Here is a 25020-nt window from a genome sequence, read left to right as displayed (position 1 = left end):
TTTTTCAGAGAGAGAGAGAGAGAGAGAGAGAATGAGCAGGGGAGGGGCAGAGCGAGAGGGAGAGAGAGAGTCCCAAGCAGGCCCTGCGCTGTCAGTGCAGAGCTTGATCATGAACCATGAGATAATGACCTGAGCCAAAGACAAGAATCAGAAAATTAACTGACTAAGCCACCCAGAAGCCCCTAAGCAGTGTTTAATTGATAAAATCTGATACTTGACATTTAAAGCACAGCAACTGGAAAATCTGTGAAGTTAAATTGATATAGTAACTGAGTGTGGAATTTAGAACTAAAAGGAATCTGAGAATGTATTTTAGGGCTCTTTGCCAATGTTCAGGAAAGACTCCTTTCTCCTTGCTAGGCCCCCAAATAGTTGATAGATTATTTTTATAAGGCACAAAAAGTTTAGAACTTTGAAAAGCAGATATCAGAATAGTTTTTCAATAATGTCCCTTTTATTTTGGAGGTAATAAGTAATAAGCGGATACTATCTGAACAGGTTTGTTAGGTCTCTACTAGTGAGGTTTCTTTCTATAAGCCAATTCATATATCCCAGGAGAATCTCTATGGCTCCCCACTCCGCCCTGTCAAGAAGGCTTACAAAGTCAAGTTGTGTATACAACCTGCTCACTGCATCTCTCCTCATCAGTAACCTGCCTTCCTCTTTTATATCCCAAACAATTCATAGTAATGACACCTAATTATAACTTGTCCTTTTGAATTTGGGGTGCCGAAAGGCAGGCTTCTTCTACTTTCCAGTAAAAATATTAACAGGCATCCAAAACTTCTCATAACATAGCTCACGATATGAAAGCTTCAGACCAGCTCATGCATTCATTTTCTCTCCTTGTATAGATTTTTCTCTTCTTACAGAACTTATGTAGATTATTTCTTTGGTACCAAATGTCCCAAGCCCTGTAACACCGTGTGTTCTTAGATGCCATTTGTCCAATCCATCTTCTTTCCCAATGAAGGAAGAATAGTTACTGGGCAAATGATCTGGAAGCACATTCACCTGCAAGTCAGGGTTGCTTAAAGACCAGGCTAGCACACCTTCTAAACTAACACTGGAATCACCTTCACAGCATCCTCCACAGATGTTTGATTATGGAGCTTCTGCCTGAACCCCTGGAACGAGCAAGCCAGGGAGAGAGGAGCGCTCTCCATACTTCCAAAGTGTCTCTTCACCTTAAAGTATTATGTTGAGCCCTCTACTATAATGATTCTTCTGTTGTCTTAGCTTTGCTTCTGGAGTCTGCCAAGAAAATATCCTCTCTTTATGTCCATTTCCATACACTGTGACCTGTGTCCTTTTTTTCCCCCTTATACAGACCCTTTTTAAGCCCTTTTTTAAAACTCTACATTCTCAGGAAGTGGTGTCAGCATTGAAGAGGTTTCACATATCAGTTACTAGAATCATATTAGCTTTAAAGGAAATGAAATTACTTCTGCAACTGCAGAGACTAAGAGGAAAATTAAGTTTGTGATGACTTCCAGCTTGAAGCAAATTCATTTACACACACACGCACACACTGCCCTACTATCTATCACTGCTCTGATTTCATCTGTGACCTAGTTTGTGGCTTCCAAAACTTTACACTGCTGTGGGAAGCTCATTCTTAAAGATATTTAGCTTTCTTACATTATACTTTATATAAAACTTTGGGTATATGTGAGGCTTCCCATTTATCTGAATATCTCATCAACACTGTGATTTTTTTTAATTAAAAATTTCCACTTGGCAGTTCAAGAATTTTGAAACAATAAGATACACATGATCCCGAAAATGGGTAATGAAAAATCTTAGTTGAAATGTATTTAATCCACCAGTTCCTCACTCCCATGGATTCAGACTGTGAACTGAGAGAAAAATCCCAATCACATGCAATTGTTTGCCATTTCATTGAGGTTTGCATATCACCCACTACGAATGAGGGGCAATTATTTTAAATAATTTTCTATTACAAACAAAATTGGAAGGTGCTCCACTTACTAATTAAACATCATCCCTTGATTTTTTTAATCATCTTTTGATTTAAAAGCCAATGTATCCAGAAGAAGTTCTGAACTGATTTTTATACATTTTATCTGCAACCTGAAGACCAGGATTATAGCCTAATATAGTGGCAATGGGATATTTTAAAGACAAGCCATGACAGTCAAGTGTCATTCAACTGACTTGTTAGAAGTATCCACTCTCACGTCCCTTGTTGCTCATAGTTTCATAGGATTCCAACCTTAGGGCAAACTACCACACATTTCTTCCTGAGAACACAGTCTGAAGACACCCCATGCCTTTTTCCTTGCTAACAATAACCCTGCAGTGGCATTGTTTGTAATGAAGGGACAAGAAACCTCAGCAGAATGTCTGACTTGTACATACATGTTTTTATTTAACAGAAAAGATGACTCCACAGGCTGAGTGTTCTGCACCGGAGACCCTAGCTCAGGAAGAAGAGCATCAGATGCAGAGAATGATGGCAAAGCGTTCGAAAATCATCAAGGAGCTGATTCAGACGGAAAAAGACTACCTCAATGATCTAGAGCTGTGCATTAGGGAAGTGGTTCAGCCCTTGAGAAATAAACAGGTAAATGCGACTTTGAGGGTCTCCCCCCCCCACCACCATATCCTAAATAGGATGACCAGCACCGTGAAATCCAATCACCCAAGTGGTAGTATCTGCTGCAGGGCGGGTGGAGTGATGGGCCTTTTTCCTGGAGTCCCCGGTTTGGGGTGATCCCAGGTGTCATCAGATCCACGCTTCTTGTGTCAGTGGAGGGACACCCAGATTCCCTCCATTTGGCCAGGGAAACTGTATTCTAAAATATGGGGGAAAGGAAGTTCATGGTTTCCATCATTTTGAAATTTCTTTGTGTTCCTTCTTGGATTCTCATGGAACTGATAACAAAATGTGAGCAAATAGGTTTCCAGTTCAGGAACCAAACACTTGATCTGATTCAAAGATGATCCAGGATTTGGAAGAAAAAAATATTGTGTCCCTCCCTCCCCCCCTTACATTGAGAGCTCAATTAAACTTACGATTATTCAGCAAAGTAAAATTCAACATAGAAACCAACCTGAATGTAAGGTAACACTTGAAGTGTTTATAAGTTAATCATTCTCCTCCTTTTTAATCAAAGGCTTTTCAGGGAATTTCTTGTAAGGAATTAGAGTATAGGTACAAAGATATTTGATTCATATATAGGTGCATGTATATACACACACACAATTTGCATGAACATAAACTCACACATATATCTGGCTCTTTTCATCCATTCAACACATTTATTAAGTTCCTTATGTGTACTTGGCACTGTTCCCAGCACTGGGGTTACAGTTCAGTAGAAAACAAAGTTCTGCCCTTATGGGGTTTGCTTTCTAGTGGGGAAGAGGAAGAGTCAGACAGTCAATAATAAATGAATGAACGAATGAGTAAATAAATAAATATATATATAAATTAAGATATAATAGATGGTGTTAAGTATAACAGAGAAAACTAATGTGGGGACGAGGGATGGGGCATGGGCACAGAGGGGTGATGTTTCTATTTCAAACACCATCGTAAATGTAGACCTTTCCAATGGGGGACGTTACAGCAAAGAATTGAAAGGGGAAAAGGTGCTCCAGGCTGAGGGAGAACAAGAGCAAAGCAGAGGATAACCTGAGGAGTGATAACCTGATCACTGAGGGGGATAAATGGTCCTCACACACAATTGAACTGATATACAAAAGCATAAACTACCAAGTAAAGATGATCAGAATTCCACTACTTAAAGATTATCACCATTCACATGGTTGGGAACATCCTTGCAGGCATCAGTTGGGACATTTACACACACACACACACACACACACACACACACACACACACAATCACACATATATATTTACATAAATGTAACAAAAACTACACATGCTATTTTATAGCCTACTTGTCTCATTCAGCAATCTGTTTGATGCTTCTGGCCATGACTACTGATACTTATAAATGTTTTTCTACCGTTACTGATGCTGAGACACACTTATGTTTTGGGTGTGGTCACCTTATCTCCTTAGAATAAATTCCTAGAAGTGGAATTGCTAGATCAAAGGGTATACGCATGTAGCATTTTGACAAAAAATTTTCCAGCTGACAACCAAAAAGTTCATACCATTCTCATTTTCGTTTTCATTAACAGTGCTTGAGAAGTCAGAATACCTTTTTATATATTCATTAGCCCTTTGTATTCTCTTCAATCCCTATTCATATTCATGTCTCTTTCCCTTTGAAAAAAATATAGGGTTTGTCTTTTTCTTATTGTTTTACAAAATCTCTTTATATATTAGAGATGTTCTTTTTTCATCCTGCATGTTACAACTAATTTTCTCAGTTTGTCTTTTGCCTGCTAACCTGTTTAAGGTTAAAAAGTTAAAACCTTGTTTAAGGTTTATTCATTTGATTTTGCCATGTTTAAGTGATCGAATATATTTAACTTTATGGATTCTGGGCGTGGCATCTTAACATGTACCCCATGATTATAAAAATATTGCCAGCCAGTTGTCTCAACTTCAATTATTACATCTTTCACCCAGTACTTACAACATGCAGAAGCAGAGTTTATGTTTCTTTTTCTTTCTAAAATTTTTAAATGTTTTTTTAATTTATTTTTGAGACAGAGAGACAGAGCATGAGCAGGGGAGGGGCAGAGAGAGAGAGAGGGAGACACAGAATCCGAAGCAGGCTCCAGGCTCTGAGCTGTCAGCACAGAGCCCGACGTGGGGCTCGAACCCACAAACCGTGAGATCATGACCTGAGCCAAAGCGGCCCCAGAATTTGTTTCTTAACATAAGACTTCTCCAAGAAATACTAGAAAAAAATATCTGGCCTAGAAATTAGGAAAAAGCAGTGTAGATCAAGGTGACCTTAGATATAGAAGTTGGGTTTTGTTTTGATTTAAGACAATGTATGAAGAAGGAATTTTTCCTTCATAGAAAGTTACCTTTAGTTTTACTCCCTCCTGGCTTTCAATAGGTACTTAGTATCTGTCAGGCCCTGTTCCAAAGGCCTCATTTGTATGCTCATTTAATCCTCTCACAGTTGTCACGTTGGAAGGTAACTGGTGGCTGTCTGAATCTGGAAATTTCTTATTTATTCTGTAGGAGTAGGAACAACAAAAATGGTCATGATCAACAGTCGTTCTCTAGTTACATTGCTAACTCTATAAAAATATTTTTGAAGTTTTTTTTTCTTTTAATATAAACTAGCTGTGTCTCCTATAACCGCTGCTCTGGCAATTATATATTTTTTGAAGTTTACTTATTTATTTTGAGAGAGTGCATGCAAGTGGCGGAGGGGGAGGGAGAACATGAGAGAGACTGAGAATCCCAAGCAAGCTCAGGTGCTGTCAGCACAGTGACTGACTTGGGGCTCAAACCTGACCCGAAACCAAGAACTGGATGCTTAATCAACTGAGCCACCTAGGCACCCCTGTTCTAGCAGAAATTTATACTTATTAATAAAATGTTTATTTACATACCTCTTAAAATGTTGATTTGAAATGCACCTAGCATCAGACTCTGCCACTATCTACCTTCTCTTACGGTGAGCTTTTACCATCACTCCCATTCTCTGAAAAATTTAGAACCTAGCCGACATCAATGTCAGATGATTTCAATATTCAGGCAAATGACACACACAAACCTGGGGGCCTCTCCCCCAATTTCTTGCTCACATTCTGGGATCTTTGCCTCAACCCCATGTCAGCCCTTCACTCCAGGCCCATCCCCTAGAGCTGCCCTTACCTTTACTTCACCCCTTCAGAACCGGAATTTCAGACTTAGCATTTTCTAACTCTGACGTCCTGTCTCCCAGCACACTCCCACTGGTTTCCTCTCCCTGACAAGTTCCTGATGCCATCGGACGTCCATGCTACTGACCTCACCACCTTTTCACCCTTCATCGATAGCCTACACCTGATTTCATTAACACAGGCCCTCCATTATAATCACTGCTTGCAGATGAACTCAATTCCCTCTCCTCCCTCTCTTTCCATTTACTTGCCTGGAAAAAAAACCCCAAACCAAAAAACAACTACCCTTGATGAAGTTCAATTTTCTGCCTACTTTACATCTTGACCCATGCAGCTGGAACCAATGTCTTCTACAGTTCATGACCATTTTCTTCCGGTGGGGTGCCCAGTAATGTCTCTGAAGGGACTCTCACATCTTTCTCCTCACATCTCAGACACTCCCTCTTCTGTCCCAACTCTTAGCTAATATCCTTTCTCACCATTTCATTGAGAAAATAGGCACAATAAGAAGATGCACACTGTCCCAACACCACGCTTATCAACCTACCTGCATTTCTATCCTTGTAGCCTGGCTAATGGTTCTGCTTCTAATTAAGGACAACCTTCTATCCCCTCAGGCTTCCTCAAGGATATCATTCCTGCCGGTGTCCTTTCTCTTTTCTGTATATTGACTTTATCTCCACATTGGATCATTCTCATCAGCATTACCTGCTGTCCTAAAAAAAAAAAAAAAAAGAAAGAAAAACTCTCACTTGACTCTAAAAGAATTGGCTATATTCTCTGTCCTTCTCTTTTAAAGTTGGATAGCGCCTGGGTGGCTCAGTCGGTTGAGCGGCTGACTTCAGCTCAGGTCATGATCTCACGGTCTGTGAGTTCGAGCCCTGCGTCGGGCTCTGTGCTGACAGCTCAGAGCCTGGAGCCTGTTTCAGATTCTGTGTTGCCCTCTCTCTGCCCCTCCCCTGTTCATGCTCTGTCTCTCCCTGTCTCAAAAATAAATAAAACGTTATAAAATAAAAATAAATAAATAAAGTTGGACATGAAGGGCACCTGGGTGGCTCAGTCGGTTAAGCGTCCAACTCTAGGTTTTGGTTCAGGTCATGGTCTCATGATCTTGTGAGTTCAAGCCCCATGTCGAGCTCCGAGCTGATAATGCTGCTGACAGTGCAGAACCTGCTTGGTATTCTCCATCTCCCTCTCTCTCTGCCCCTCCCCCAGGTGTGCTGTCTCTGTCTCTCTCAAAAGTAAAAAAACTTAAAAAAAAATTGTTTAAGTTGGATGTGAAATATTTAATATGTGTAAAACCATGTGTGATTCAGACATTTCAAAATAAACTCAATGTACCAAGAATCTGTCCCTGTGATGAGTTAATGATTAATATAAAAAAAGACAATATATAAGAAATGCCCACCTTTTAATTCATAACATATTTTTGTATCAAATGGAATAAGAAGTTTATTTAATGTGCAAATGTTCTCAACTTTAAACCATCTACCACCCTGGTGAATTAAACTGGCCCCACCAATATATATGCCATTGCTCAGCTGTAATCTTTTATATGCATTCCAATCTTTGTGTTTTGACTTTTGTTGTTTTTCTTATTTTTTGCTTCTTGTGTAACCTTTACAAGCAGTTCTCAGAATTGGCGTTTCAACCATGTAAAATAAAATGTTTCCGTCGTGGTGACATGTAGTTTATTTAGCATGTTTAACTTACTCTTCAATACTTTGAATTACTGTTCTCGCACTTCGAACTCCTATTTTCCCCTTGTTATTCTATTCAGATTGTTTATAGCTTGCTCATTTTTCACATCTGGTACTTGTCTCTTTGTTTAAATATCTTTTCAGTGCTCTCTGTCTGGTCTCATTGTGGACATTGGTTTCAGTCTAGTGGTCACTTTGTCCTACTAATGTTGAAATACTAGTTATTCAGAGGTTTTTCAGAATTCTCATGTCAGACCCACCTTTCCCCTCACTTCTTAATGCTTTAACCTTGACTAAGTAAATAGATGCTCAAGGGGCACCTGGGTGGCTCAGTCAGTTAAGCATCTGATTCTTGATTTCAGTTCATGTCATGATCTCATGGTTTGTGGGTTCAAGCCCCACAACAGGCTCAGCGCTGACAGTGTAGAGCCTGCTTAGATTTCTCTCTCCCTCTCTTTCTGCCCTTCCCCTGTTTGTGCCCTCTGTTTCTCTCTCTAAAAAAAAAAAACAAAAACAAAAAACTTTAAATAGATGCTCAGGAATTCAGACGAAACATCTATGAATGCCAAGGTAGTTAATTTATGCCATGAGTGTATTTGCCACCTTTTCAATGTTCATTAGCTCCTTCGTGTCCTCGCTTCCTTTCTAACCGTTTAAATACCAAAGTCTTTGCATACAAACCGTTTGTCACCAGTTAGTGTCAAAATTTATAAATTAATATAGACAGTGTTTATGTAACCAGGGGAACGATCTGCAAACCATGCTGAGAAACCTGAGGCAACGTAAATAAATATTATACATGTACAAGTTAGAGTGGAAGAGAACTTTGGGAAGTCATCTGGTCCGTGTCTTTCCTCTTGGTGAGAAGACTATCTTTGCTCTATTGTACCTCCTCCATGATTTCTTTCTCTACATCTGATTCATGTCTTTTCAGTCCAGGAAGACACAAGTTAGCCTAGGAGAATGAAAATTGGAAGGAGGAAGTTGAAAACTGAGAAAAGCACTAGGTTATTTGAGTGAACTTGCACGAATGAGTCAGTGTACTAATGAATGTCTAGACCCAGCCCTTGAGTGACGATCATGGGTACAAATCTTAATTTTAATGTCGAACCTTTTCTATACATAAAACGTCACCTAACTGAAATCAGGATCAAACTCAACAGTTACATCTTCCTTAATAGCAGCATTGTGAGAGGTTTTGCAAAGAAGGCAAAAATTATTGACAACATTCAGTGTTGAAACATTTAGTGGGAAAACAGGTTCTGATTACTTATTATCCAAACAGGGCAAGAGGCGAGACTGTACATTTTTGGCAGTAAGTCAAAATAAATCAAAATCTGGGCAAACTAATCTAACAATGGAAAAGAGTTTTGTGTGTAAGGAAAGGACCAAAAAGTGATTGGACAGAGTAGTTGGAAGAATCTAAACACATGTTTTAATTTTTATTCGTTTTCAATTATTTAATTTAAAAAATTTACATAATAAAAAAATTCCAAAGATCTCAAAGACACATTAGTATCTTATAGTACTCAATTTCCTTCTCTAGAGGCAAACACCATTACTAGCTTCTTTTTACCCTTCCAAGGGTATAAACATATATTTGGATGCACGTTTAGTAGGTTTTTATATATGTAGTCTTATATTTATTTATTTTGGATTTGCTCATATCACCTAACCTTTGAATTATGAAATTTTGTGTTCTCAGAAAGGACAAAAATAATCTATAATTTTGTGTTGACAAGGGTTCAATTGGAATTTTCTGTTAAAATTTGGATACCCCACATAGCAGTAAGTTTGTAAATAATTTTTTTTAACTGTTTTTATTTTGAGAGAAAGAGAGTGTGAGCATGAGCAGGGGAGGGGCAGAGAGAGGAAGAGAATCCCAAGCAGGGTCCTTGCTCAGAGCATCGAGCTGGACGTAGGGCTGTATCTCATGAACCGTGAGATACCTGAGTATCTCAGTAACCTGAGTAGAAATTGAGAGTCGGACGCTTAATCAACTGCACCACCCAGGTGCCCCATTAAAGTTTATTTATTTATTTTGAGAGAGACAGAGAGAATGCGAGTGGGGGAGGGGCAGAGAAAGAAAGAGAATCCCAAGCAGGCTCTGAGCTACCAGCGCAGAGTCTGACGCAGGACTCAAACTCACAAAACCATGAAATCATGACCTGAAATGGTGAGCCAAAATCAAGAGTTGGATGCTTAAGCGAATGAGCCACCGATGTGCCTTGTACATAATTTTTATTAGGCAGAATATATAGGTGAAAATAATCACCTGTAGCTCTACCACTTAGAAATAAGTACTATAAATACAATATTTTTGTTTACTGACTAGGCATATACAGACATACCCAAATAGTTTGTGAAATTGGAATCATACCACATATACCATTATGGAATCCCTTCTCCCTGGAAAATATATTTACATGTTATATTTTTAACCACAGATAACAAATATTAATTTAAATGGACAACATTATTCTTTTATTTATTGGGGGACCATAAATTTGAGGAGAACAATGTCAATGCTCTCTCTGGATGCAGAGCCCCCACTTGGAAAATGGTGCCCACCAGTATTATCCTGCAGGTCTAGGTGAGCAATGGGGTGTTCAGTGTCATGATGGCAGGGACTATCTTACATCTAGCAATTGTCTTGTATGACATATGTGACATTTAGCACACTGTTTTGACATACTATCATACCTCTCTCTCAGGGTCTGAAGAAGATAAGGCAGGTCTTAAAATAGGGAAACATAAAAGACAGGGAATTAGAAAGGACAAATCCCCAACTTGCCTTTTTTTTTCCCAAAGGGGCAGGGAAAGGAAAGGGTCCCAAGGCCCATGGCATTCAGCTTCCTGCTCTGCTTCCCACCCCAGTGAGGTTGCTGTAGTTTAAACTATGATGTCAGCCCTGATTCAGAAACTTATGCAGGAAGGGGGCTTGCCAAGTTCCCAGAGCCCAATGTAGATCAAAGCATCTCAGAAAGGAGACTGGAGGAGGGGGCATAAATGCATTATAATCATGAAATACTGTTCAAATATTGTGTTATCATAAAAACCTACATACAACAAAAAGATGGCCATGGCCCAATTTGTGTTGTATGAATTTAAGCTATAGTCACTACGTTTTAGTTTGGTAAATGGTTTTTATATCCCTTTGGCATTTGCTGTGTTTGTAATGACCCCCACCTCACCAGAGTGAGCCCATATATTGCTGTTCTATATAAAGGGGATTGTAGCTTCAGCACATGTTCTGGAAATCATTCAAGCTTCCTTCCATTTCCTGCTCTCTCTTCTTTGAGGTTTCTAGTTGGACATTCCTGGTGTCTGTCTTGACAGCTCAAAGCTGGCTTCTACCCCAGCAGTTTCTAGCCTCTGGCTGCCTCGCTATGTGAACAGTGCTCCTGTTGAGTTACAAAGCACCCAGATGCTGTGCAGCAGTTCCAGAGGACTGCCTGCTTGGCTCTCAGTTGTAGTTTTGTTCCCCGGATTCACTCTCGGAGATTATACTCAATTCTGTCTGAATCCCCTCTACATCCTCCCCACCCCAACCCAGCTCCAAACAGAGGAAACCAAACTTCCCACTTCCCCAAGAGAAGAATTCAAGCAATGTAATGAAATTTTGCTACTCTCCCTGAGCAAAGGACAGAATTACAGTGGTGAACTACAGTTAGTTCACTGGAGCACAAGATAAAAGAACCAAGACAGAAATATTTTATCTAGTAACTATTAAAATATACTCAGCTTTCCATAAATAGAGAGATGATAGAGATGATAGTTAATTAGAGCTTCTTAAAGCTATTTCCTAAAACTTTGGCTGCATAACAAATAGAGGAAACCATAGGTGAGCAAATCTGTTTTGTCATGAATTTTTAAGTGTCCTAGAAGGACTCTTGCCAAATCGTCTTCTCTAGCTGTCGCCTTCACTAAATGACTTGTACTGTTGCCAGAAGTCATGGTCATTCATTGTTGCTTAATAGGCAACCATGGAATCTTTTTCCCTCTTACTTTTTCTCTATCACCCAGCTACTTTTTTTTTTTACCTAACTTTTTAGAGCAATTTTAGGTTTATAGCAGAGTTGAGAGAGAAGGTACAGAGATTTCCCATATAATCCCTAGCCCTACATATGCATAACTTCCCCCATTATCAACATCCCCCATGAGAGTGTCCCATTTGTTACAGCTGATGAACCTACACTGATACATCATTATCACCCACAGTCCATAGTTTGTGGTTCATTGTTGGTATTGTCTATGGGTTTTGACAGATATATGATGACGTATATCCATCATTATGGTATCATGAAGAGTATTTTTACTGCTCTAAAAATCCTCTGTGCTTTACCTGTTCATCCATCCTCAGTCCCAGTCAATGGCAGTCACTGATCTTTTTACTATCTCCATGGTTTTGCCTTTTCCAGAATGTCATAAAGTTGAAATCATACAGTATGTCCAGGTATACCTCATTTTATTATGCTTTCCTTTATTGTACTTTACAGATCGTGCTGTGTTTTTTTTTTTTTATATAAGTTAAAGGTTTGTGGCAACCCTGGGTCAGGCAAGTCTATGGATGTTATTTTTCTATCAGCATTTGCTCACTTCATGTCTCTATATCACATTTTGGTAATTCTTACAATATTTCAAATTTTTGCATTATTATTGTTTTTGTTATGGTTATCTGTGATCAGTGATTATGACTCACTGCAAGCTCAGATTATGTTTAGCATTCTATTAGCAATAAGGTATTTTTAAGCTAAGGTATGTTCATTGTTTTAATGAATACAATTGACATAATTGTATTGCATACTTAATACACTGTAGTATAGTGTAAACCATAACTTTTATATGCACTGGGGAATCAGAAAATCCATTTGACTCATTTTATTGTGATATTCACTTTGTTGTGGTAGTCTGGAAAGAACCAAACCTGGAACATCTCTGAGATATTCTTGTATACTTTTCAGGCTTCTTTCACTTAGTAACGTTCATTTTAGTTAGCTTCATGTCTTTTCATGGCTTAATAGCTCATTTTGTTTTAGGGATGAATATTATTCCATTGTCTGGATGTACCACAGTTTACTTATACTTAGTAATATTCATTTTAGTTTCCTTCACATCTTTTCATGGCTTAATAGCTCATCTCTTTTCAAGGCTGAATATTATTCCATTGCCTGGATTTATGCATTCACCTACTGAAGGACATCTTGGTTGCTTCCAAGCTTAGGCAATTATGAGTAAAGCTTCTATAAACATCCATGTACCGAATTTTGTGTGGACATAAGTTCATTTGGGCAAAAGCGAAAGGGTACAACTGTTGGATTGTAAGGTAAGAATATATTTAGTTTCATAAAAAGCTATCAAGCTGTCTTCTGAAATGGCTGTATTATTTTGCATTCCCCCAGCAGTAAGAGTTCCTGTTGCTTCACATCCTCTGCAGCCTTTGGTGTTGTGAGTGTTCAGATATTGGCCATTCAAATAGATGTGTAGTGGTATCTCATGGTTGTTTTGGTTTGCATTTTTCTCATGACTTATGATGTGGAATCTTTTCATATACTTATTTGCCATGTGTATATCTTCTTTGTTGAGATGTCCATTAAGGTCTTTGGCTTATTTTTAAATCGTGTTGTTTGTTTTCTTATTGTCAAATTTTGAGAGTTCTTTGCATATTTTGAATAATAGTCCTTTATCAGATATGTCTTTTGCAAATAATTTCCCTCACTCTGCGCTTTGTCTTCTCATTCTCTTGATCCTGTCTTTCACAGAGAAGTTTTTAATCTTAATAAAGTCCAACTTATCAATTATTTCTTTCATGGATCATGCCTTTGGTGTTGTACTTAAAAAGTCACCACTGTACCCAAAGTCATCTAGGTTTTCTTCTATTTTATCCTCTAGGCATTTTTAATTTTGCATTTTACATTTAGGTCTGTGATCTGTTTTGAAATTTTGTGAAGGATATAACGTCTGTGGGTAGATTCACTTTTTTACATGTAGATGTCCAGGTTTTCCACCATCATTTTTTGAGAACGCTACCTTTGCTCCATTGTATTGCTTTTGCTCCTTTGTCAAGAATCAGTTGACTATGGGTCTATTTCTGAGCTCCCTATTCTGTTCCATTGAACTATTTGCCTATTATTTTGCCAATACGCTTAATTACTGCAGCTTAATAGTAAGTCTTGAAGTCAGGTAGTGTCAGTCTTCCAACTTCGTTCTTCTCTTTCAAAACTGAGTTGGCTATTCTGGGTCTTTTGCCTCTCCATATAAACTTTAGAATCAGTTTGTCAATATCGACAAAATAACTTGCTGGGACTTTAATTAGTATTGCACTGAATCTATAGATCAGGTTGGTAAGAAGTGACATCTTGACAATAGTGAGTCTTCCTATCCATAAAGTTGAAATATCTCTCCATTTATTAAGTTCTTTAATTTTGTTCATCAGAATTTTATAGTTCCCTCCTCTCAGTCCTGTACATATTTTGATAGATTTATATCTAAGTATGCCAATTTTTGGAGTGGTAATGCAAAGGGTATTGTGTCTTCAATTTCAAATTCCACTTGTTCATTGCTAGTATACAGAAAAACAATTGACTTTTGTACAATTTTGCAAACTTTTTATAATCATTTATTAGTTCCAGGAGGGTTTTTCCTGGATTCTTTTGGATTTTCTACATAGACATCATGTCACCTGTGTGCAAGGACAGTTTTATATCTTCCTGCTCAAACCGTAGAACTTTTATTTTCTTTCTTGTCTTATTGCATTAGCTAGAACTTCCAGTACAATGTTGAAAAGGTGTGGTAAGAGGACACATCCTTGCCTTGTACCTGACATTCCTAAGAAAGTTCAAAGTTTCTCACCATTATATTAGCTTCTGGGTTTTTGTAGATATTCTTTATCAAGTTGAGGAAATTTTCTATTCCTAGTTTATTGGGAGTTATTATCATAAATGGGTATTGGATTTTGTCAAATGCTTTTTCTGTATCTGCTGATATGATCATGTCAGTCTTCTTTTTTAATTTTTTGATGTGATTGATTACATTAATTAATGTTTGAATGTTGAACCAGCCTTGCATACCTGGAATAAATCCCACTCAGTCGTTCTGTATAATTCTTCATATACATTGTTGGATTTGATTTGTTAATATTTTGTGGAGCATTTTGCATCTGTATTCATGAGAGATATTAGTCCATAATTACAGGTCCATTTTCCTATAATGTAATTGTCTGATTTTGGTATGAGGTTAATTCTGGTCTCATATAATCACCCAGCTACTTTTCATATCTCTATTAACTTTCAAAATTTTCAGATTGTATTCTGGGCCTCAAAAATATTTCATCTTGGCACACTGACCATAAATTTCTTAAAGCCAACTACTTTCTAAAACCCTGTCTTCTCCATAAAATTACCCTGAACTAAGTGGAATCAAGATGTTAATTTCTTATAGACATGTCTTATTTGTACAAATAGTCACCCTACTCCATTCAAGGTGTATTCTACCACAGCATATCAAAATCCAATGCATATGTACTTTTGTAAGATATTATAATAGGGGAAGCTGGGTAAGGGGTATACAGCATCCATCCATATTATTTTTTAAATGCATATGAATCAACAATTATATTTAAAAATTAAAAGTTTAATTAAAAATATAATTCCCTTATTTTCTTTCTCTCTTCCTTTCTCTCTTTAACTGCATTATCCTTTTGTTTATTTTATTTTTTTTAATGTTTATATATTTATTTTGAGAGAGAGCAAGCAGGGGAGGGGCAGAGAGAGAGGGAGACAGAAAATTCCAAGTAGGGTCGGCACTGACAGTGCAGAGCCCAACGTTGGGCTCATTCCCATGAAATGTGAGATCAAGAGTTGAATGCTTAACCAAGACACCCAGGCACCCTTACATTACCCTTTTAAATGAACATGTAAAATTATATATATCAAAACAAAATCTTTTCCTCTGACTCTTTACCTAGATTTCTCTTCCAAACCTTTCAATTAATTCTCTTTTTCTTGTTGTTTCAGAAAGAGACTACATTTTTAGGGTAAGGGCACACATTAGGTTGTTTAAAGGAAACTGTATAGCATACAATAAATTCCTGTGTATCTTGGCTCTTTCCCATGGTATATTTGGAACACTAGAAGTCCTTCTAGATTACAAAACAAACATGGGGAAAAGCCAACTAAAGGCCTCTCTCACTTCCACATCTACCCAATCTAGTCCCTTCTCCCATAGAGTTTAGCAGTTCCTGAGGTCAACCTCCTCAGTCATGAGACTTCACAGACTTCAGAGTGCAAAGATCAAAGCTAGGCTGATAGCATGAAAACAAAAGCTGCTCATATAGAAAGCTGAGCACAAACAGGAATTCTGGTCATTATATTGAATAAAAATCTGAGAAAATCAAGGCAATTCATGCTAACTGTACTTAAAATGCTGGAACCAATTACTCAAAGAAATACTTTTGAATTCCTGATTCTTCTTCTTACTGGCTTTCTGAGCTAATGTGCTTACTTTAATATTCTTCCTGGAAGACTGATTTAAATATCAATGCATATATTCTTCAATCAATTAAAAGTACTGATTTTCATGGTTACTAAGATCACATCACAATGAAGAATTCCATGGTCTACATGGCCACACCTTTATTTTTTAACTTAATTTTCACCCCCTTTGCAAAATTCCAACATTTATTACAAATCTGGGCCATTGGTCCTCCATTATAAGGTTAGATACTTGAAGTCATATTAGAAAATTCAGAAAAAAAAATATAATGACTTCCCCCCCACACACACACTTTTTAGAACGTTAATAAGGGCTGTTCTTGAGGCATGGGGCTGGCTTAGTCAGTAGAGCATGCAACTCTAGATGTTGCGTTGGTGAGTTTAAGCTCCATGTTAATGTTTACTTAAAAAAATAGTTTTAGGGGAACCTGGGTGGTTCAGTCAGTTAAGTGTCCAACTCTTGATTTTGACTCAGGTCAAAACTGTGATCTCACAGTTCGTGGGATCGGGCCCTTGGTGGGTTCTGTGCTGACAGCGTGAAGCCTGCTTGGATTAGGATTCTCTCTCTCTCTCTCTCTCTCTCTCCTTTTCTGCCCCTCCCTCACTTGTGCCCTCTCTCTCTCAATAAGTAAATAAACATTAAGAAATAGTTTAAAAAATAAGGGCGGTTCTTATGTCCTAGAGTCTATAGTTATGTAATGTTACATTTAAAAATAAAAATCACACAAGTAAATGGTGCTGCCAACCACAAAGTGACTGCATTACTATAGAATATGTTACCGGCCTCTTTTTCAAGTACTGACAGAGTCATTGCTGTTCACTTTCCCATTTTCCCCGGGAGGGACTTTTCTGTTTTGTCATCTTAGAAGGCACATAGTTTGCCGTCAGATTGGCTTCAGATTTAGTTGGGTATGGAACTGATATATCAATAGGCTAGAATGTGAAAATTCTTTGTACGGGTAGGAAATCTCTTATCTTTGCTTTTTCAAAAAAAGCCTCAGCTCAAAAAATGAGGGATTTTTTTTTAATCCTTGTATTACAGCTTTATGATGGAAGCTCTCCACAGTGTTGTTACATTTACAAGCACCTCATAAGCTCAATTTTAGGGAAACATCGGTTTTCTCTAATTTTTATTATCTATATTCCAGACCAGAACCTGCTGGGACCAGTGAAGGGATAAATGAATGCATTTGCCAGTTCAGAGCAGGGCTTGGAATGCCCAGAATTGAAAAGAGAGAGAGAGAGACAGAGAGAGAGAGATGTGATGCATAGATCTGTTTCAGTATCTAGGAAAGTCATCTCTTCAGCCTGGGTAACATGATCTTGTGCTCATCATCTCACTTCTCAGAACTGAGCTGCATAAAATACTATTTTCATTTTCTTTTATTTGCCATTTTATTTGTGAGAATCGGCGACAAAATTTCAGTGGTTGTAATTATTATAATGTTGCTATGAACCTCTCAAATGACAAGCCAGAGATGTTGGGGCAGCTTTGCTCAGGCAGAGATCAATATAGCTGTGTAAATAAGTGCAGGACCATAAATCTTGGACTCCAAAGACCAAATAGTGCTGGGTCAGAAAGAAAACACATATTGGGGAAATACATATTTATTAAGAAACACTTATTTAAAGCACTTTGAATACAGACAAGGTTAGTGATTACATGAGTTAATTAATTAATTTTAGGCCATTTGGAATATTTAAAGACATGTGAAACTCATACTTGCTCTCAAAGACTAAGGATCCCTATTAGAGGTGACAAGACTCATAGCTATGAAAAGATAATGCATAATGCAAAACAATAATTGCTAAGTGTAGACAATAAGTGCTATTGGAGTTCACAGAAGGGACAGATCACTTCCAGACAGATTAACTAGGCAATATTTCATGGAGAATGTGATATTTTAGTGGAATATGCAAATTAAAAGATTAAATGTTTGTCAAGTGTCTATTGCGTACAATGCCCTCTGCTGAATTCTGCATAGGAATAATGGAAATTTATATCATAGTCCAGCCCTAGAAGAGTTTATAACCTGGTCAAGAAAATGACTTAGAAACACATAAAAAGCCAAATAACAATCAAAGATATATTTCAAGGCAATGCTGGAAGTGATCACGACAGAAGGCGGTTTGTGATTAGTTATGCTAATTAGTTATGCAACAAACAATTACTTTAGACATTAGCAGAAGACACTCACTTTCCTGACCTCTTAATAGCATTTGACAGAATAATTTCCTTTTTCTGTCAACTACAACTCCACATGCACCTGGTTTCCCCCTACTACTCTAACTTCTCTAAACACCAAAGTAGATCAAGGCTCAGGCTGTGGGTTTTTTCTCTCTTTTGTCTACATTCACTCTGTTGAGTATCTGAAACTCTGGTTTCATGCCTTTAAATCCTACCTACATGCTAATGGTTGACAAATGTTTATCTCTACCCTAGACATCATCCCTGAAAGCTTGCTTTGCTTATATACAACTCCCCAGTCAAATCTCTATGTGGTCGTCTATAAGGCATCTCCAATTAATATTAATCCAAATCTGAGCTCCTAATTTTCCTTTTAGGATTTACTCCCTTACAGTCTTTCTCACCTTAAAAAATGGCAGCTCTGTTTTTCTAGATGCTTGGGCAAAAAACCCTAGTGTCATCCTGGACTTTTCTTTCTCTTAAAACCCATATTGGATCTACCAGCAAATTCTATTAGCTCTACCTTCAAAATTTACCCAGAATTAGATCACTTCTCACCTCCTCCATTACTTTCACTCTGATTCAAGAACGCTTCAATAGCCACCTAGATTATTACACCTGCCTCATGACCCATCTCTCTTTTTCCATCCTTGTCTCAACCAAGCAGTCAGTGTGATTCTTCTAAAAATATCAGTCAGATCATGTCCCTTTTCCTCTCAAAACCTTTCAATGGCTTCTCATCTCATTCTTATTAAACCTCACATTCTTATGATGACCTCTGATGTCGTACATGATTCCTCATTCTCTCTGACCTCACCTATTTCTACATTCTGGCCTTCTCTGTGTTCAGTGAACAAGCCAGGAACACTACTGTTTCAAGCTCTTGTTGTTTTCTTTGCCTCAAATGTCCTTCTTGCTCTTTTACTGTCATCAAGTCTTCACTCAGCAACTCACTCCTTGACCTCCACCTCACTCTGTCTTACACTGGGTTCCCTTAGAAGCAGATCCAGATAAAAAGCATTTTAGAGCAAGTCATTTATTTGAGAGATGATCCCCTGGAACAGCAGTCAAGGAATAGGGAAATGAGACAGAGAAGGAAAAGAAGACAATCTAGCGTACATTCAGGAGCAGATTGCCTCTGCCACCCACTGAGGCTCATATCCCACTGGGGACTCCAGGGCACTATACACAACACATCTCAGAGTTGTGCCATGTGAAGGGTATTGATCCACCAATTCCCGTTAAACAATGTTTGAGGGATGCTCCTGAGAGTGTTCATTCCAGACACTCTGGACTTCCTTGTGTGTAGACAGGGCAGGAATCTCTGGTAGGAGAAAGCCTTTAGATACAGAATCAAAGACACTAGCAGTAGGAAGCCCTTCAATGTGTAAAGGAACACTAGGACAAAGGGGATTGGGTGAGGCATTACCAGGGCTATAGCTTCCCCCAACTTCTCCATTTCCTTTTCTCTGCTCTACTTTATGACTATAACATTTACCTCTATTTACATGTATATATTTTACTTATTTATATCATTTACCTGTCTCCTTTATGAGGCATGAATTTTTGTCTCATTTGCTCATTGCCATATTCCCCAACACCTAATACAGTGACTGGGACATGAACAGAAATAATCGCTTATTGATTGTTAATGAATGACTTCAGACTGGGTGAAAGGTCTAGGAAGTCCTGGAGAAGGGATAGAATCTTTGTCAAATAAACACTGGTTAGGCAAAGGCATGGTCAGGAGAGTAGTACAAGAGACCATGAGTGGAGAGCTGCAGGCACAGAAGTTGTAAGTGAGCTAGCATGTGACAAGTGTGAGGATAAGCCATCCCTTTTGATTGGAGCAGACAGTTCTTATAAAATAAAAATAATTGGAGTAAGACAAGGTAGGTCTTGGCCAGAAAAAACTGTCAGTCTGGGGAATTTGGGGTCTTCTCTACAGGCAACTGGGGGAGAACTGAATGTTTTAAAGGAGGGGAGTTCATCATTGTGTTGTGAACCCCATTAAACTTATGTTTATAAAAAGACTGAAAGTACTAGGCAAGCTGATTTGGGGAACCAGGAACAAAGAAGAGTTTAGAAGCCTTTTCAGAGACACAAAAGGGGACCCAATAGAGTTTTATGGAGTCACATAAAAGGCTCATGGATGCTGGAGATTGTGTGGTTAAACTATTGATATCTAAGGTCCAGGTGACACAGGAGCAAACTTGTCATGACCCTGGGGTTTGGAGTCTGGAACTTGGTGGTGCAGTTACTACATGCAGTGCCCAAACATCTGCCCTGGTATTTTGAAAATATAACTCACATGTTTATTCTATACTTTCTTAAAGAATTTCCAAAGAGTCACAAAATTTACTGGATCTTCAGCTTAGAAGGGCTATTCCTAGCAGTACTATTTGTCCTCAAGCATTCATATAAAATTTTAAGTAGGAAAGAAGAGCAAACCTGAAGACTACCTCCAACCCCAGATGACTTCTTTTCTGCCTGTCCCTGTGCCAAGGCAGATAAGAGAAACAAAGCCAGGGACCCTTGGTCAACTATCCACTTTTATCCAAGGATATCAATATCAGCAATTTACTTTTCTATTAGTAGTCAAAACAAAGCTTGGAATGGACTTCTCAATCCTCTTCTTTTCTCAGAGGACTCGGGAATTTCTTAAATTTGACCACAGTCTCTGGTCTGGCCTTCACTCACCTCTGTTGGCTCTGCTTTCCCTCGTGCACAAGCTGAGTGAGATGTCTGTCCCAGAATCCCAACCTGACTTTCAGCAAAGGGACTGACATCTCTGCCCTGATACAGGTCTGTCCACCTTATGTCTTCTGGCCTGGGATGTTTCCTGGCAGCTATCGGGTAAGTTGGGCATTTAGCTGCAAGATTAGTTAAGACTTGCTGTCTAGCCATGATATTGATTCAATTTGTAGTTCAACTCAATTAGCCAGTTTAGAATCTAGTTTCACAGCAGGAAATTTCACACATACAAATCAGTAGTTTTGAGAAACCTGATGAAATAATGGCTAGCTTACCCTGAAAAGCTTTGTAATCTAGAAGCCAACTGTCTAAGTAAATGCCCTAGTAATTAGATAATTATCCTAACCCTGTGGTTGCCAGGGCCTTCTGCCAACATCCTCTTTTCCACTTGCTGCAATTTCTGTCTCACAAACCTTTCCTTCTCAATTGCCTCACTAAAAAATAAAACAAGACCTGGTTCTTTCCTCTCAGAATGTCCCTACTGCATTTCCACTTATTCTAGTTTTTTATACACTTCCAGCTTCCCTTCATGCTCCTCTTACTTTTTACAATTAGTCTTAATATTATTGCACTTAAAGGAGCAAAGATTAATAATGGGGCAGACTAATTTAGGGAACACACCTAGCCCTCCCCATAATGTTGTACATGGAAATGCCTTGCAGAAGGCGTAGATGGGACCAAGGTCCTGTTAGACTGAGCCAGATGATGTTCAAGGTAGATTTCACCAGTATGAATTCTAATTAAGGGCCCACTTTGGGGCCCTGTGTTGAACATAGATTTGCTGCCTAGCTACACTAAATAGAAAACTGAAGTCTTTTCCAGAAACCATTTCCAGAGAAGCATTTGATTGATGACAATCACTGCAACCCTCAAAGTCAATACTATTTATTGTCTTCCTTCTTCTATAATTGGTGTGTGTGTGTGTGTGTGTGTGTGTGTGTGTGTGTGTAACTTTAAAGTTGTGTGATTTTGATCTCAAATTAGAAGCCTAAAACATATATTTTTAAATTGAGGTCAGGACAATAATATCCAATTGGGGGCTTTTAATCCATTGGTTACTAAAAGAAAAACAATGTTTGTAATTGCTACTATAATTTGCCAGAACTTGTTAAAAGCCTTAAGAAATATTAATAACTTCATAGGTCTCCTGATTGGCTCAGTTGGTTGAGCACCTGACTATTTTGGCTTAGGTCATGGCCCCAGGGTCGTGGGATCGAGCTCCATGTTGGGTTCTGCACTAAGTGTGGAGCCTGCTTACGATTCTCTCTCCCTCTCTCTCCCTCTGCCTCCACCCCTGCTCACACACTCTCTCTCTCTTTCTCTAAAAAAAAAGAAAAAAAGAAAAGAAAGAAAAGAAAAAAATACCAACAACTTTAGTTCAGTAGTTATGAAATTTATCACATGGAAATAATCATGCATGTAAACCAGGTTTTCGCCAGGAGAGCTGGTTGTAAGAGTGAAAATGACATTCTATTTAGATTTCAGAGATTTAGTGACTGGTTATGTAAACTAAAGTATTTCTACATAGTGTTGACATTAAAAATGGTGCAACTCAGGAAAATTAATGACATGAAAAAATGTTCCATTTTAAAACATTATTTGAAATACATAAATCTTTTGTACAGTTGCATATACTCGGAGAGAGAGAAAAAAAATTTGGCAGGATAGACCTCAGAATATTAGTGGTTATTGCTGTGTGGTAGAAGCACAGGTGATTGTATTTCCTTTCTTTTACTTTTCTGCCCATCTTTAATTTTCTACAATGAACACGAACTACTTTTATGATAATAGGTTTTTTTTTTTTAAGAGTTTGTTCCTAGCCTTCTTTTCAATGTTCACTTTTAAAGGTGTCTGTGATTGAGGTCTGTGTGATATCTAAGCATGGTTAGTTCTTCTTCCCTGTGGGTTAAGGCTGAGTGTCCCAGGGCTCATTAAACAGAAAACTAAATAAACAGGCGTTTCCCAAGTGTAAACTAAGGAAACTTGGCCTCTGTCAGCAAATTGTCCAGGTTTACTAATAGACAAACTGAGCACAACGGTTTGTCTTTGTAGCTAAAGTTAAGTAGAAACTTATAAAATATCCAGTTAAGGTGATATTTTTAACAACCAAATTAGGTAATTTTGCTTTTGCTTTTTCAAGCCATTTTGGATCTTTATCTACTGTACTTGTTATTCAGAGCCCAGTAGAGTGATTGCAAGGAACATTTATTGATGGCTCCCACAGAGTAAATAGATCATTTCAATTGTAGGGATTAAATTCAATTTAAATTATCAAACTTTTATTGAGTAACTAGGTATGGGCCCAGTAGTATATTAGATCCAGTGGGGTATTCAAACAACTCACAAAGACAAATGTCCTGAAGGAGCTCACAGTTTTGACATAAAGACAGATAAATTAATGAATACCCCTGATATTCACTATATAGTGGGTTTCAGCAGAAGCATTGAGTAATACAAAGCCAGAGTCATGGAGGCAAGGAGAGGGAGGTTCATTCTAATCAAGGGAACAGGAAAGTTACTTAAAAGGAAGTGAGATTTTTGGTTAGAAATAAAGTGTATTAGTCCCCATTTAGTTATAAGTAACAAATAAAATTCAAACTAGCTTAAATAAAAAGGCAATTTATTAGCTTCTGTAATAAAGATATCTTGCCTTAGGCAAGGTAGACCCAGACTTAGCTTCCCTCTCTGTATCAAATTTATGGCAATCAAACTCTCCACAAAGATGACTGCCGAAGATAGAAACTTATATACTTAGCGCTTACAATCCAGACCCTTCTATTCATTAAAAATCTGGGAGGATCCTCATTGGTTCTACTTGGGAACCTGCACATCCTGGGCCAATCACTGTGGCCAGTTAGGTCACATGTCCACCTTGTAGGGAGTGGGGAGGGAGTCAGGGTACCATGACTGACAATTCCACCCAATCAGAGTTGGGGAGCTCTGGCTTCCCCCCCAGAAAGCAACAGAAAGGAGAGAGAGATGGGCAAAACTACTGGACAAACACTATCATTGCCATCTTCATTTCAGACAAGTAGAATGTTGTAAGGTAATATGAGGGCAAAGCATCTGTGAGCAAAACAAAGAGCTCAGACAAGGATATGAGTGCAGGGCAATGCAAGAAATGCTTTAAACACAGTGCGTTTAAAGTGCTTGTGCAGTCCAAAGTAACTCTACACCAATGATTATAGTCACCCAATTGATGAAATGTTATAGGTCTGTTTTCCTTTACTTAGATATTTATACCTGGGAGTTTTGCATACATGGAACTGTAAGGTTAACGTTATTTAAGTGTAATGCGAACTTGCCACATGAAGTATATCCTGTGATGAATATGTTTGTAAAGCAAAGAGTTAAATTGGCACCAGAAACACTAACCTTTAATTTTTCTGTTTTGTACATTTGAGTTATTATGTATTGACTTTGCTTAGGATAATGTATACTTAAGACTAAAGCTTTTTTTTCCAAAAATAAATTTTTAATCCATTTAAAATATAACTTAAGCTTTTAGAGCATTGCCCATTTCTAGTAAATGATTAATAAATGTATATAAATGCTTCTTTGAATTTATATCAATAATTATAAAGTCATCTACCAGTTTTAAAAGCCTATTTGGATCAGACATTTGTTTGTTCCTTGGCAAAGCAATGACTGAATGTGAATTTAATTTATGATTCACAGAATCCCCATGGGCCCATGGTGATACAGACGATTGAAACCAGGCCAATTGATGTTTTAATCCTTTCTGTCTTTCAAAAAGAAATAAAATTAAATTCTATATTTTTGTTACTTAGTATTTGCTACATTGGGCTAAGATTACAGATAGAATATAGAATTAAATCCTTACAAAAATGAATTTGAAATCTAAATTAGACAGATAGACAGAATTCTGACCTTGAGAAATAAATTGCAGAAGTAACAACTTTGTGAAAACCTCAGGAAGACATCAAAAAATCCAGAGATGGCAAGATATTCTGTCAGCATTTGCTGGTATTGGACTAAAGAAAAGGATTAAAAGATGAATTTCCAGTTCCAAATCCGCCCTGAACTTCATAATTTTGAACATGGTACCTCTTTTCACTCCACGTGAGCTTTTCTAT

General features: G+C 38.0%; 1 protein-coding gene across 1 annotated transcript in view; it reads left to right on the top strand.

The window, feature by feature from the left end:
- Positions 1–25020, top strand: part of ARHGEF38 (Rho guanine nucleotide exchange factor 38) — a 128100-nt gene that overhangs the window by 34393 nt on the left and 68687 nt on the right. The window contains exon 2 of the mRNA XM_047857089.1: positions 2400–2587. Coding sequence (XP_047713045.1) covers positions 2400–2587 — 188 coding nt within the window. The remainder of the gene's footprint in view (positions 1–2399; positions 2588–25020) is intronic.

This window comes from Prionailurus viverrinus, chromosome B1 (assembly GCF_022837055.1).
Source record: "Prionailurus viverrinus isolate Anna chromosome B1, UM_Priviv_1.0, whole genome shotgun sequence".
Taxonomy (NCBI): domain Eukaryota; kingdom Metazoa; phylum Chordata; class Mammalia; order Carnivora; family Felidae; genus Prionailurus; species Prionailurus viverrinus.
This window is presented reverse-complemented; position numbering and strand designations above follow the sequence as displayed.